This window comes from Tachypleus tridentatus, chromosome 10 (assembly GCF_004210375.1).
Source record: "Tachypleus tridentatus isolate NWPU-2018 chromosome 10, ASM421037v1, whole genome shotgun sequence".
Taxonomy (NCBI): domain Eukaryota; kingdom Metazoa; phylum Arthropoda; class Merostomata; order Xiphosura; family Limulidae; genus Tachypleus; species Tachypleus tridentatus.
In genome coordinates this window covers 100,350,421-100,366,758 of record NC_134834.1, presented here as the reverse complement: position 1 = coordinate 100,366,758, position 16,338 = coordinate 100,350,421, and the positions used below count along the sequence as shown (strand labels likewise).

At 35.5% G+C, this 16,338-nt stretch overlaps 1 protein-coding gene across 1 annotated transcript in view; it reads left to right on the top strand.

The window, feature by feature from the left end:
* The window catches only part of LOC143228428 (endothelin-converting enzyme 2-like), a 56,482-nt gene that overhangs the window by 30,036 nt on the left and 10,108 nt on the right, over positions 1-16,338 (top strand). Inside the window, exons 8-9 of the mRNA XM_076459691.1 lie at positions 3,595-3,725; positions 4,888-4,989. Of these exons, the coding sequence (XP_076315806.1) occupies positions 3,595-3,725; positions 4,888-4,989 (233 nt within the window). The remainder of the gene's footprint in view (positions 1-3,594; positions 3,726-4,887; positions 4,990-16,338) is intronic.

The following is a 16,338-nucleotide window of genomic DNA, read 5'->3' as shown; positions in this document are numbered from 1 at the left end:
TTTAATTCCATATAAAATGTCAGCAAGTGTGTATGTGAGGTAGTTTTAATTCCTTATAAAATGTCAGCAATGGTGTATGTGAGGTAGTTTTAATTCCTTATAAAATATCAGCAATGGTGTATGTGAGGTAGTTTTAATTCCTTATTAAATGTCAGGAAGTGTGTATGTGAGGTAGTTTTAGTTCCTTATAAAATGTCAGCAAGTGTGTATGTGAGGTAGTTTTAGTTCCTTATAAAATGTCAGGAAGTGTGTATGTGAGGTAGTTTTAGTTCCTTATAAAATGTCAGGAAGTGTGTATGTGAGGTAGTTTTAGTTCCTTATAAAATGTCAGCAAGTGTGTATGTGAGGTAGTTTTAGTTCCTTATAAAATGTCAGCAAGTGTGTATGTGAGGTAGTTTTAATTCCTTATAAAATGTCGGCAAGTGTGTATGTGAGGTAGTTTTAGTTCCTTATAAAATGTCAGGAAGTGTGTATGTTAGGTAGTTTTAGTTCCTTATTAAATGTCAGCAAGTGTGTATGTGAGGTAGTTTTAGTTCCTTATAAAATATCAGCAAGTGTGGATGTGAGGTAGTTTTAGTTCCTTATAAAATGTCAGCAAGTGTGTATGTGTGTTAGTTTTATTTCCTTATAAAATGTCAGCAAGTGTGTATGTGAAGTAGTTTTAGTTCCTTATAAAATGTCAGCAAGTGTGTACGTGAGGTAGTTTTAGTTCCTTATAAAATGTCAGCAAGTGTGTATGTGAAGTAGTTTTAGTTCCTTATAAAATGTCAGCAAGTGTGTGCGTGAGGTAGTTTTAGTTCCTTATAAAATATCAGCAAGTGTGTATGTGAGGTAGTTTTAGTTCCTTATAAAATGTCAGCAAGTGTGTATGTGAGGTAGTTTTAGTTCCTTATAAAATGTCAGGAAGTGTGTATGTGAGATAGTTTTAGTTCCTTATTAAATGTCAGCAAGTGTGTATGTGAGGTAGTTTTAGTTCCTTATTAAATGTCAGCAAGTGTGTATGTGAGGTAGTTTTAGTTCCTTATAAAATGTCAGTAAGTGTGTATGTGAGGTAGTTTTAATTCCTTATAAAATGTCTGTATGTGTGTACGTGTGGTAGTTTTAATTCCTTATAAAATGTCTGTAAGTGTGTATGTGAGGTAATTTTAGCTCCTTATAAAAGATTGCTGCAGCAGAAAGCATTTTCTTTCATGTATTAAGTTTTAAATGTATAAATTGATTGTCTGTGAAACCTTGTGTGTGTTGTTGGAATGTTTGTTTAACTAATCTGTACAGAAGAATATTTATTTGGATGGATAGAGGACTGTTTCTTTATTATTAAAATCAAATGAAAAGAATAAGTTGAATTTCAATGAAAGGAATGAACAACTGAAAACTGTATTTAATAAAAGATGATTTAAACTTCACATTCTGATAAACAGTATTTGAATAAAAGAAACCAAAATATGCACGATCACCCAACCTAGACTTGGTCAATATTTTACAAGTGTTTCAAGATAGTTGCAGGTCTCTATAGCAGACTGATCAGAATATTTGGTTATAAGAATCTGGTATCCATTCCAAATTAATTCTTTGAAAAACCCCACATGCATGAGATAAAGAAAACTATGAAACAGTGGGTAATTTATCAAGATAAAGAAAGACATAATAGAACTGTTATGAAAACCCCACATGCATGAAATAAAGAACACTAAGAAACAGTGGATAACTTACTGAGATAAAAAAAGACATAATAGAACAATGAAACAGTGGTTAACTTACTGAGATAAGTAAACACAGCCAGTTTACCTGTACTGAGCCAGTGTCTGCAGCACTTAAAATTTATAAAAAACATTCATTTTTCTTCTCCAATCACTAACCTGTCCAAAAATGGTGTGTTACATTCCCGAGAGTTCAGAGAAATGCAAATGTTCACTTTTGCTCTGACGTTGGCTTCTGTCAAATCATGGGAGACACATTTTCTAAGTTTTGACCCCTTTCAAAGCTGTCACAGATGACAGTGGACTGTTAAATGTGTTGAATTAAGCATCTGTGCTTGTTCTTCAACTATTACAGCAAAATCTTCATCAAGTGCAGCCAGCAGCAAGTCATCATTAAACTCAACAGGACGACCTGAATGTGGCACATCACTTAAGCTTTCGTCACCCAATCTGAAATTCTGAAACCACCTTCTACGTTTTCTTTCATAGAGAGATTCTGCATCATAAACACCTTGATTGTTTTATGTATTTTCTGCTGCACTATTGCCTTTTTTAAACTCATAAAGCATTGTATGTCTAATGTGCTCCCAGACACATCTATCTTCATAAGAATTTATTTTATTAATGATTTGAAAAAGTGGAGTTGGGTTAGTTTATTTTATTTGTCTGAACATTTCTATACATGCCCTACTACATATTTTAGTAATTAAAGCCTTCTACAAAGAGAGAAATGATGATGAACTTTCTGTATTAAATTTTTGGACATAACTTATGGGGTGACCTGATATATTGATAACATATCTGTACTCCAGCCAAACATGTTCATATTGACTCAGCAGTATGAAACATGAAGGCTAGGCCTCTATATACTGCAACCAAACAGGTTAACACTGAGTCAGTAGTTTGAATTGTAGTAGTTAGGCCTGTAGTATGGCAGATTTAAATCTTTACTGCAATCAAACAGGCTAATGCTGAGTCAGTAGTGTGAAATATAAGATTTCGGCCTGAATGTGGTAAATTTAAATCTGCACTGGAACCAAACGGGTTAGCACTGACTCATTAGTTTGATATGTGAGAGCTAGGCTTGTAATGTGTCAGGTTTACACTGCAACCAAACAGGTTAACACTTAGTAGTTTGAAACATAAGAGTTAGGGCTGTAATGTGGCAGGTTTAAATCTGTACTGCAACCAAACAGGTTAACACTTAGTAGTTTGAAACATAAGAGTTAGGGCTGTAATGTGGCAGGTTTAAATCTGTACTGCAACCAAACAGGTTAACACTTAGTAGTTTGAAACATAAGAGTTAGGGCTGTAATGTGGCAGATTTAAATCTGTACTGCAACCAAACAGGTTAACACTTAGTAGTTTGAAACATAAGAGTTAGGGCTGTAATGTGGGAGATTTAAATATATACTACAACCAAACAGGTTAACACTAAGTCTGTTGTTGAAACATAAGAGTTAGGGCTGTAATGTGGCAGGTTTAAATCTGTACTGCAACCAAACAGGTTAACACTTAGTAGTTTGAAATGTAAGAGTTTGGCTTGTAATATGACAGGTTATCACTTTTGACTTTTGAATCATAATGAATAAGACTTTAACTAAATATTTCCTTGTACAACTGTAAAGTGGAGTTAAGTGACTTTATTCACATATTTTAAGATGTGTTTTACATTAATTGTGTGATCTATGGAACTCTGTAGACACAAGTGCTTTGGAATTTATGGATATATAGTACTAATGTTTGTTCAGACAAAATCACAAATATTTCATTATTAACATTAAGATGTGTAAAGTTTTAAAAATGTGTCATTTTGTTTCTAGGTGTTGTTTCTTCATTGCAAATTAATTATATTTTCTAATAATGGGTTCTTATAATCAAATACTCTTGTTAGGAGTGGAAGATCACCAGGTTAAAGAAGAAGAAAGGTGGCACTTCTGTCTTCGTCAGACCAACCACTTCATGGGTATAGCTATGGGAAACATGTATATTAAGAAGTATTTATCTTCAGACATCAAGTTAGAAGTATGTAAGAATTTATATCCTTTATGGATAAAAATTATTTGTTTGGTTTTACCTGCATTCACTAGTAACATTTTTTTAAGTGTTTTAAAGAATCCAAGAGCAACTTCTTACCATGGTAAGTGTTGCTTTCAGTTACTGATTATACAATAGTTACTTAACTGTTGTAAGTGTTGGTTACAGTTAATAAAAACACAGTAGTTACTTCTACTGTTGTAAGTGTTGACAATAGTTACTTCTATTGTTGTAAGTGCTACTTACAGTTAATAAAAACACAATAATTGCTTCTACTGTTGTATGTGTGGCTTACAGTTAATAAAAACACAAGAGTTACTCCTCCTGTTGTATGTGTTGCTAAGAGAACAGCACTGACCAAACAGTCTTCCAGGGCTATGTTTGCAGATGTGTATAACTAATAAATAATTATTAAAGATGGTGTTGCACATTTTAAGGATACCTTTATAAAGATATATTATGTAGATGTATTTATTGATACTTTTTATATGTAAGGAAAGAAGTAAACCAACATGAACTTTTTTAATGAAAAAGTTAAAATATACATTAATGAAGACAGTTTTCCCTAACCGGTTATATTACATTTAGTGCCAGTTGCTGTAATGTATGTAAGGAGACTAGTTATTAGAGTTGAAAAATATTAATTATGGTTGTGATACTACATACTGTATCACTCAATTATAGGAATTACTTGGTATCCAACTGATATATCACAATGCTTAGGTAAAGAGAATTAGGCCAGATGAATCTACACACTTAAGCCTAAGTGTCAGATAAGTCTATGCACTTAAGCCTAGGTGTCAGGTAAATTTTTCTTAAAATGATTATTATTTGTCATGTTACCCAAAGATGTTCATATATTTTTGTAATAACATTATTCATTAATGTAACACATTATCCAAACTAATTTTACTAAATAGCTATGAAACTAGAAAAGTAGTTCCTACTTACAAAGGACATTAAAAAATACACTAGCTATCTGTTATTTATCAACAACTTAAATGTTTTTTGTTACACAAACAGTGATAACAGTTTACTGTAAATTAGTTTAAAAAGTGCTTTTATTTCAAAGTCAAATGTGATCAGTGTGTAAATATCTCTGAGGTAGAGATATTGCTAGAGTAAATATCTCTAGCACATGTTCTTTCAGGCAGAGACTGTACTTAATAAAACTAAGGAAAGTTTTGTAAGAGCTATAGGAGGTATTGGATGGCTACATAATGAAGAAGAACAAGAAACTGCTAAAAGAAAGGTAAAATAATGTGGTTTATTTTTAGTTTATAGTTTGGTAGATAGAAATAGGAAGAAAGCAAGCTTTATACAAAACAAACCCACATTTTTACATCTTTCTCTGTTTTTCTCAACTCTCGTTAAACTTTATTTATTAAGGTTATGGTAAGATTTAAATATGTTATTTATTTGTTTCTCCACTTCCTCATTGTTCAGATGTTTTTTCAATGAAAAGAAAGATTTAGACCTTCAGTCCTTATAATGTTTCTTCATTTCTTTTCCCCATATTGATGTTTCCTGATTGTAATTGTGTATGAGTCTTTATTTTAATAAGGTTTACTCATTTCAGTAAGTTTCTAGTGTAAAATTTAAGGCCACTTATGTTTCACAGAATTTTTTTGTTTTCATGAAATACTGTCTAATAACTCCGAAAATAAAGACTTTTTTTCACTTTCCTAGCATTTTCAGAGTAGCTTTCCTCCTTTTTGGCTTTTAAATGCATAATAGAATCAAAACTTTACAGAACATGAAAAATAAAATAACTTACTTCTACAAAAAGTTGTATCTTTAAAAATGGAAATATTTAATATACAACAAGAAATAAAACATTTGCTGCAATGGTCTCACAGAATTGTTAATAATAGAAATATATTAAACATAAAACTGGTTGAGTTATTTGTAGTTGAGATAAAAATTAATACTTGCTTTTAATGAAAACTTTGGTTAGTAAAACATTTTCCCTAGGGCTGAGGATATCAGAGTTGGCATTCTCAGAAAATTGCTGTCTGCACTTCAGTAAATTAAAAGAGAAACATGTATTGATAGCATCATTAGGGTAACTCCTTGGTGGTTTGTTTAATGTTCCTAGTAAAGAATCATAATTATGATGATTATTTGTTACAGTATGATTTTTAGTTTACACTTTTTGATTGAACTGATTTTGGTTTTTATTGCATTAGATGATAAATTATTTTTTTATTTCAAAAGGTTCTTAACGTGTTATTTTGTCTGATTAAGTGATTTATACTTAATTACTGTTCTTCTAATGATCAGTAGTGGATTCAAGGTCGTGTGGGCCCAGGGGCTAATAATTTTTGTGGGTCCAACACCCCATGTAATTTTACATAGAATAAAATTATTGATGAGCTCTGGGGCTGAGCCCTTTCTAACCTCTACCTAAATAGACCAATAATCAACTGAATAAATTCACTGAGTAACTCATCTTTGATATGTTAAAATCATTTTATAAAATTTCAAGAAAGTTTTAGTCTCAAAGCTTTGTACACATCATGTGACAATAACTTTTTTGCAATGGGCACCCCTTTAAATCCCCTTCTGTGCAAATCACTAAGCTGCATTCAGAATTTAATTAAACAATTTTACTATCAATATAATTTAATATTCTAATGTATGCTATAATTTGAAGTTTTTATTATCTAAGTTTTAATTTCTTTGTTTGAAAAGAAACCTTAAAGAAAAACAACTTATTTCAGATCTGTTGTAGTGTGACCTATGGGCTATGAAAAATCTCAATTTTCACACTGTTTGTCATGAATCAGATAACCCCAGTGTGATAGATGTATATGTCTAGACAATAAGTACAGTTATTTGTCTTATAATCACATGTTTTCCAAAGTTCATTTTCTAAGTTCTGTTAAAACTAGAGATAAATTCTTCCAATCCCTGACAGATGCTACATTTGCCTTGAGCTTTATGATTCACATGCAGTTATTTGATATGCATATATAGTCATTAGAAATATACCATTTTACACTAAAATCCAACTTTTATTATTTTAAAATTAGGGTTTGGTTGTTGTCATTAGGCAGATATAACTGTTGGTTGCTTTATCCAAGACAGTACTTATTGTTGTTTCTTTTTCAAATGTGTTATAGTTGGAGAGACAAATTGTTTTAAAATGCATAACTGGGAGGATTAAACATTTTCAAAACTTATCCCAGATGTTGCTTCAGTTCTTAAGGCTTATAATCTCATGCAAATGTAAGATAATTTTGCCAAAACTTGCATATCTTAGCCAAAAGTAATGTAATACTCCCAGAGGGACCACTGAATTTTGACAAGATGGAATAATGAATGGTAAAGGACAATAAATGAAAATTAAAAATTAACTATACGTGAAAAGACAAAGCACTGAAATTACAGATACTTTGTGACAAATGGTAACAGAACAAATTTCCATGATCTATTTCCAGCAGTAAAGGTTATCTTGACTTGTACTCTTCAAATTCAGTGTTGAAAATCTCTGATCCAGGTTAAGCATTCAAAGTAGAGTCAGTGGTTAAGCATCTTTCTTCATCCAGAATCTTGTATATCCATCCTTCTTTAAAATGCAGTACGTGATGCTCATGATTTAGCACTAAGTTAAGCATCTTTCTTTGTCCAGAATCTTGTATATCCATCTTTCTTCTAAAATGCAGTATGTGATGCTCATGATTTAGCATTAACTCTGTTAATTCATATTTTTTCATGGTTTCTATTTCTTTGAGAGTTTTGACCTATGTTATAGTTTTCTAGCCAGGTGATGAGCATGAGGTATGTCTCCAGTATTGGTTTTACAGTATATTATTTTTGTCTAACCTAAGTCATGTTTTCTGGTGGAGAGGATATTAATGGTATTATATGGGCAATGCATGTAATCTTTTGTGTTGCTTAGTTGTAAAACTAAGTGTATTGGTAGTTTCTTTTTAGGTATGAACTGTTTCTAACATTTTCTGGTTTTGTTTTCTAAGCTTTACTTGTATAGTTTCACATTTTGTTATTGACTCAGGTTTCTGTTGTTTTCATGGTTCTAATAATGATATCATTATTCTTTAGATCAATGAAACTTTGTGAGAAAAATAAACTCTCAGGGCAGGATGGAGTGGTTGTTTCTGTCAGAACAGTAATCTCACAGGGCAGGATGGAGTGGTTGTTTTTGTTAGAACAGTAATCTCTCTGGGCAGGATGGAGTGGTTGTTTCTGTCAGAACAATAATCTCTCTGGGCAGGCTGGACTGTTTGTTTCTGTCAGAACAGTGATCTCTCAGGGCAGGATGGAGTGTTTGTTTCTGTCAGAACAATAACCTTTCAGGGCAGGATGGAGTGGTTGTTTTTGTCAGAACAGTAATCTCTCTGGGCAGGCTGGACTGTTTGTTTCTGTCAGAACAGTGATCTCTCAGGGCAGGATGGAGTGTTTGTTTCTGTCAGAACAATAATATCTCTGGGCAGGATGGAGTGGTTGTTTCTGTCAGAACAATAATCTCTCTGGGCAGGCTGGACTGTTTGTTTCTGTCAGAACAGTGATCTCTCAGGGCAGGATGGAGTGTTTGTTTCTGTCAGAACAATAATATCTCTGGGCAGGATGGAGTGTTTGTTTCTGTCAGAACAGTGATCTCTCAGGGCAGGATGGAGTGTTTGTTTCTGTCAGAACAATAATATCTCTGGGCAGGATGGAGTGGTTGTTTCTGTCAGAACAGTGATCTCTCAGGGCAGGATGGAGTGTTTGTTTCTGTCAGAACAATAATATCTCTGGGCAGGATGGAGTGTTTGTTTCTGTCAGAACAATAACCTTTCAGGGCAGGATGGAGTGGTTGTTTTTGTCAGAACAGTAATATTTCTGGGCAGGATGCTGTGTTTGTTTCTCTCAGAACAGTAATCTCTCTGGACAGAATGGAGTGGTTGTTTTTGTCAGAACAGTAATCTCTCAGGGCAGGATGGAGTGGTTTTTTTTGTCAGAACAGAAATATCTCAGGGCAGGATGGAGTGTTTGTTTCTGTCAGAGCAGTAATCTCTCTGAGCAGGATGGAGTGGTTGTTTTTGTTAGAACAGTAATCTCTCTGGGCAGGATGGAGTGTTTGTTTTTGTCAGAACTGTAATCTCTCTGGGCAGGATGGAGTGTTTGTTTCTGTCAGAACAGTAATCTCTCAGGGCAGGATAGAGTGTTTGTTTCTGTCAGAACAATAATCTCTCGGGGCAGGATGGAGTGTTTGTTTCTGTCAGAACAATAATATCTTTGGGCATGTGGAGTGTTTGTTTCTGTCAGAACAATAATCTCTGGGCAGGATGGAGTGTTTGTTTCTGTCAGAACAATAATCTCTCTGGGCTGGATGGAGTGGTTGTTTTTCTCAGAAGAGTAATCTCTCAGGGCAGGATGGAGTGGTTGTTTTTGTCAGAACAGTAATCTCTCTGGGCAGGATGGAGTGTTTGTTTCTGTCAGAACAGTAATCTCTCTGAGCAGGATGGAGTGGTTGTTTTTGTTAGAAAAGTAATATCTCTGGGCAGGATGGAGTGTTTGTTTTTGTCAGCACTGTAATCTCTCTGGGCAGGATGGAGTGTTTCTTTCTGTCAGAACAGTAATCACTCTGGGCAGGATGGAGTGTTTGTTTTTGTCAGAACAGTAATCTCTCTGGGCAGGATGGAGTGTTTATTTTTGTCAGAACAGTAATCTCTGGGCAGGATGGAGTGTTTGTTTCTGTCAGAACAGAAATATCTTAGGGCAGGATGGAGTGTTTGTTTTTGTCAGAACAGTAATCTCTCTGGGAAGGATGGAGTGTTGTTTTTGTCAGAACAGTAATCTCTCTGGGCAGGATGGAGTGGTTGTTTTTGTCAGAACAGTAATCTCTCTGGGCAGGATGGAGTGGTTGTTTTTGTCAGAACAGTAATCTCTCTGGGCAGGATGGAGTGGTTGTTTTTGTCAGAACAGTAATCTCTCTGGGCAGGATGTTGTGTTTGTTTCTGTCAGAACAGTAATCTCTCTGGGCAGGATGGAGTGGTTGTTTTTGTCAGAACAGTAATCTCTCAGGGCAGGATGGAGTGGTTGTTTTTGTCAGAACAGTAATCTCTCAGGGCAGGATGGAGTGTTTGTTTCTGTCAGAACAGTAATCTCTTTGAGCAGGATGGAGTGGATGTTTTTGTTAGAACAGTAATCTCTCTGGGCAGGATGGAGTGTTTGTTTTTGTCAGAACTGTAATCTCTCTGGGCAGGATGGAGTGTTTATTTTTGTCAGAACAGTAATCTCTCTGGGCAGGATGGAGTGTTTGTTTCTGTCAGAACAGAAATATCTCAGGGCAGGATGGAGTGTTTGTTTTTGTCAGAACAGTAATCTCTCTGGGCAGGATGGAGTGTTTATTTTTGTCAGAACAGTAATCTCTCTGGGCAGGATGGAGTGGTTGTTTTTGTCAGAACAGTAATCTCTCTGGGCAGGATGGAGTGGTTGTTTTTGTCAGAACAGTAATCTCTCTGGGCAGGATGGAGTGTTTGTTTCTGTGAGAACAGTAATCTCTCAGGGTAGGATGGAGTGTTTGTTTCTGTCAGAACAGTAATCTCTCAGGGCAGGAAGGAGTGGTTTTTTTTTGTCAGAACAGTAATCTCTCTGGGCAGGATAGAGTGGTTGTTTTTGTCAGAACAGTAATCTCTCTGGGCAGGATGGAGTGTTTGTTTCTGTCAAAACAGTAATGTCTCTGGGCAGGATGGAGTGGTTGTTTTTGTCAGAACAGTAATCTCTCTGGGCAGGATGGAGTGGTTGTTTCTGTCAGAACAGTAATCTTTGGGCAGGATGGAGTGTTTGTTTCTGTCAGAACAATAATCTCTCGGGGCAGGATGGAGTGTTTGTTTCTGTCAGAACAATAATCTCTCGGGGCAGGATGGAGTGTTTGTTTCTGTCAGAACAATAATATCTCTGGGCATGTGGAGTGTTTGTTTCTGTCAGAACAATAATCTCTCAGGGCAGGATGGAGTGTTTGTTTCTGTCAGAACAATAATATCTCTGGGCATGTGGAGTGTTTGTTTCTCTCAGAACAATAATCTCTCGGGGCAGGATGGAGTGTTTGTTTCTGTCAGAACAGTAATCTCTCTGGGCAGGATGAAGTGGTTGTTTTTGTCAGAACAATAATATCTCTGGGCAGGATGAAGTGATTGTTTCTGTCAGAACATTAATCTCTGGGCAGGATGGAGTGGTTGTTTCTGTCAGAACAGTAATCTCTCTGGGCAGGATGGAGTGGTTGTTTTGTCAGAACAGTAATCTCTCAGGGCAGGATGGAGTGGTTGTTTCTGTCAGAACAGTAATCTCTCTGGGCAGGATGGAGTGTTTGTTTCTGTCAGAACAGTAATCTCTCTGGACAGGATGGAGTGTTTGTTTCTGTCAGAACAGTAATCTCTGGGCAGAATGGATTGTTTGTTTCTGTCAGAACAATAATCTCTCAGGGCATGTGGAGTGTTTGTTTCTGTCAGAACAGTAATCTCTGGGCAGGATGGAGTGTTTGTTTCTGTCAGAACAATAATCTCTCAGGGCAGGATGGAGTGTTTGTTTTTGTCAGAACAGTAATCTCTTTGGGCAGGATGGAGTGTTTGTTTCTGTCAGAACAGTAATCTCTGGGCAGAATGGAGTGTTTTGTTTCTGTCAGAACAATAATATCTCTGGGCAGGATGGAGTGTTTGTTTCTGTCAGAACAGAAATATCTCAGGGCAGGATGGAGTGTTTGTTTTGTCAGAACAGTAATCTCTGGGCAGGATGGAGTGTTTATTTTGTCAGAACAGTAATCTCTGGGCAGGATGGAGTGTTTGTTTCTGTCAGAACAGAAATATCTCAGGGCAGGATGGAGTGTTTGTTTTGTCAGAACAGTAATCTCTCTGGGCAGGATGGAGTGTTTATTTTTGTCAGAACAGTAATCTCTCTGGGCAGGATGGAGTGGTTGTTTTTGTCAGAACAGTAATCTCTCTGGGCAGGATGGAGTGGTTGTTTTTGTCAGAACAGTAATCTCTCTGGGCAGGATGGAGTGTTTGTTTCTGTGAGAACAGTAATCTCTCAGGGTAGGATGGAGTGTTTGTTTCTGTCAGAACAGTAATCTCTCAGGGCAGGAAGGAGTGGTTTTTTTTTGTCAGAACAGTAATCTCTCTGGGCAGGATAGAGTGGTTGTTTTTGTCAGAACAGTAATCTCTCTGGGCAGGATGGAGTGTTTGTTTCTGTCAAAACAGTAATGTCTCTGGGCAGGATGGAGTGGTTGTTTTTGTCAGAACAGTAATCTCTCTGGGCAGGATGGAGTGGTTGTTTCTGTCAGAACAGTAATCTTTGGGCAGGATGGAGTGTTTGTTTCTGTCAGAACAATAATCTCTCGGGGCAGGATGGAGTGTTTGTTTCTGTCAGAACAATAATCTCTCGGGGCAGGATGGAGTGTTTGTTTCTGTCAGAACAATAATATCTCTGGGCATGTGGAGTGTTTGTTTCTGTCAGAACAATAATCTCTCAGGGCAGGATGGAGTGTTTGTTTCTGTCAGAACAATAATATCTCTGGGCATGTGGAGTGTTTGTTTCTCTCAGAACAATAATCTCTCGGGGCAGGATGGAGTGTTTGTTTCTGTCAGAACAGTAATCTCTCTGGGCAGGATGAAGTGGTTGTTTTTGTCAGAACAATAATATCTCTGGGCAGGATGAAGTGATTGTTTCTGTCAGAACATTAATCTCTGGGCAGGATGGAGTGGTTGTTTCTGTCAGAACAGTAATCTCTCTGGGCAGGATGGAGTGGTTGTTTTGTCAGAACAGTAATCTCTCAGGGCAGGATGGAGTGGTTGTTTCTGTCAGAACAGTAATCTCTCTGGGCAGGATGGAGTGTTTGTTTCTGTCAGAACAGTAATCTCTCTGGACAGGATGGAGTGTTTGTTTCTGTCAGAACAGTAATCTCTGGGCAGAATGGATTGTTTGTTTCTGTCAGAACAATAATCTCTCAGGGCATGTGGAGTGTTTGTTTCTGTCAGAACAGTAATCTCTGGGCAGGATGGAGTGTTTGTTTCTGTCAGAACAATAATCTCTCAGGGCAGGATGGAGTGTTTGTTTTTGTCAGAACAGTAATCTCTTTGGGCAGGATGGAGTGTTTGTTTCTGTCAGAACAGTAATCTCTCTGGGCAGAATGGAGTGTTTTGTTTCTGTCAGAACAATAATATCTCTGGGCAGGATGGAGTGTTTGTTTCTGTCAGAACAGAAATATCTCAGGGCAGGATGGAGTGTTTGTTTTTGTCAGAACAGTAATCTCTCTGGGCAGGATGGAGTGTTTATTTTTGTCAGAACAGTAATCTCTCTGGGCAGGATGGAGTGGTTGTTTTTGACAGAACAGTAATCTCTCTGGGCAGGATGGAGTGTTTGATTCTGTGAGAACAGTAATCTCTCAGGGTAGGATGGAGTGTTTGTTTCTGTCAGAACAGTAATCTCTGGGCAGAATGGAGTGTTTGTTTCTGTCAGAACAATAATCTCTCAGGGCAGGATGGAGTGGTTGTTTCTATCAGAACAGTAATCTCTTGGGGCAGGATGGAGTGGTTGTTTCTGTCAGAACAGTAATCTCTTGGGGTAGACTGGGGTGTTTGTTTTTACTATGTCTTTGTGAGTAGATGTACATTTGTTACTAATAAATATCGTACTTCTTGGTGGTAGAATAAATGTCCTCCTTATTATCACTGGAAATTGAGCCAATGGTGTTTTGATTGGCATGCAGTGTAGAGATCTTTTAGCCATATACTATGCAACTGTTTAAAGTAAGTTTAACATCACACCCATGTTTAAGCACGAAGTCTATTTATAATATGCTCTTTCCCTTTCTGTGAATTACCTACATATCTCATTGTGTAGAAAAGTTTCCCACAGTGATGATAGCTTCCATCTCTCATTTTGCTGGAACTATATTGCCACTTATTGTTTGCATCAATCTATTCCCTTCCTTCATTTCCAGAGGTGATTTCCCACCTTCTAGTACCAAATATCAAACAGTGGTAGCTGAAGAACAACTGTTAATCTACATCTTGCATGGCTTCCTGTTAGCGAATTCATTGATGTATGAACTTTAAATAATAAACTCCATATTCTAGTTATGGCAGGTGTAATATTTGTATTTGATTAACTTTTGCCTAATTCCTGTTTTCTAGTATCTGGGTAGCTGTTGTTTTTTTTTCTTTTGACCTGGTTCAGCTTTGGGATTCACCCTGAGGATATCATTCCTTTGGTGTTTTTAATACCTGTTGTTTCATTATTGCTACAAATGTAGTGTCTGTGTTTCTTGCTGTTATAAGAGTGTTCTATTCCAGTTTTTGTTGTTGTAGGTTTTCTGTTTTCTAAAGGCAGTTCTTGGCAATATGTCGTTTTACGTTGCAGTTGAAACAACTACTATCTTATGGTTTACTTTGTTTTTAAACAACCAGTTCTTTAACATATCTTTTTACCTTTGTCAGAGGGAGCATATGTTTCATCTAGTGATCTTATAATTCCTGGATGTCATGTTTTGTTGTTTATCTGCAACGCAATGTACCATTGCCAATTGGATAGTTTAGTGTAACGTTTGGGACACAGGAATACATATTTAAACTCATTAAACCAACTAAACCCCAAAAACTTAATTTCTAGTTTTGATATTGTGTAATTTTTCATGGAAGTTCCAGTCAAGAAAACTTGTAATATTGCACTTGACCTCAACTTTAATGACCCCATTTCTTTAATTTGCATCCATAGTACAATTTTTGTTTGTTTCTTTGAACATACATCAACATAAACCACCTTCATTTCCAATAACAAAAACCTTTTTCAAATATATTTTAAGGATGGACAAACCCTGATTCATCTGTTCTTTCCAACATATTTATGACCCTGATCAAAATGCAAGCCACATAATGGGTACTTTATCTTTCCCGATAATGGTACTGTTATGGAAACAATGCTTTTGTTGGTTTCACTTTTATCAAACAGATTCACACTTTTATTAAACAGTAATACTTTATTCACCCTAACATTAAATTCACCATCAAGCATAAAGATTACAAGTAGTTACGTTTCATTGAACTTGATATCATTATATTCAACACACATTTTAAAACCAAAATTCACCAAAAATTGTTCACACAATCTTCTACATCCCCTTATGTTCTGCCCTTCAATCCAAACAAAAATCAATGCACTAAAAATACCTATAAACTCATCTTCAAGACTTCATTAAATTGACTATATGGATAAAGAAGCCAACTTTATAAGCTACAAAGTTCCTCCAGCTATTGTCAAAACATTCTCACACAACCATCAGAACAAAAACCTCAAAATTCAACTGACAAACAAAATTGACACTAATACACCAAACATCAACACAGTACTACACTGTGGTTTATCATTCCGTCATGAAATTAGTTCAAATATAATTCACACTTGGAGAAAACTTGCCATTAAATATAAAATTATTGTCAGTTTCAATTTCACTCAAAAACCCAGCCCTAAAATAAATTTGTTACTAAATAAAAATTATGTAGAATTATGATTATTTATAAAATAATGTACAATAACTGTCTAGAATTTTACATTGAAGAAACTGGAAGAAAATTAGAAATGAGATCCATGAACGTAATAAAAATTATCCCTTTTTTGTTTATAACCATTGCAATTAAATAAAACATGGCAAAAACTATTGAAAATGTTGTAATTTTCAACAAAGAACCAAATATCAATAAATATAAAGTAAAAGAAACTAACTTAATTGAACCAACACTTCATAGTGCCAAGATATTTATACTAAACTAACGCTTCATAGTACCAAAATATCTATACTAAACCAACACTTCATAGTACCAAGATATCTATACTAAACCAACACTTCATAGTACCAAGATATCTATACTAAACCAACACTTCATAGTACCAAGATATCTATACTAAACCAACACTTCATAGTACCAAGATATCTATACTAAACCAACACTTCATAGTACCAAGATATCTATACTAAACCAACACTTCATAGTACCAAGATATCTATACTAAACCAACACTTCATAGTACCAAGATATCTATACTAAACCAACACTTCATAGTACCAAGATATCTTTACTAAACCAACATTCCAGGGTACCAAAATATCTATACTAAACCAACATATCAGGGTACCAAGATATCTATACTAAACCAACACTTCATATTACCAAGATATCTATACTAAACCAACATTCCAGGGTACCAAGATATCTATACTAAACCAACATATCATGGTACCAAGATATCTATACTAAACCAATGCTTCATATTACCAAGATATCTATACTAAACCAACATTCCAGGGTACCAAGATATCTATACTAAACCAACACTCCAGGGTACCAAGATATCTATACTAAACCAACACTTCATAGTACCAAGATATCTATACTAAACCAACGCTTCATAGTACCAAGATATCTATACTAAACCAACACTTCATAGTACCAAGATATCTATACTAAACCAACACTTCATAGTACCAAGATATCTTTACTAAACCAACATTCCAGGGTACCAAAATATCTATACTAAACCAACATATCAGGGTACCAAGATATCTATACTAAACCAACACTTCATATTACCAAGATATCTATAC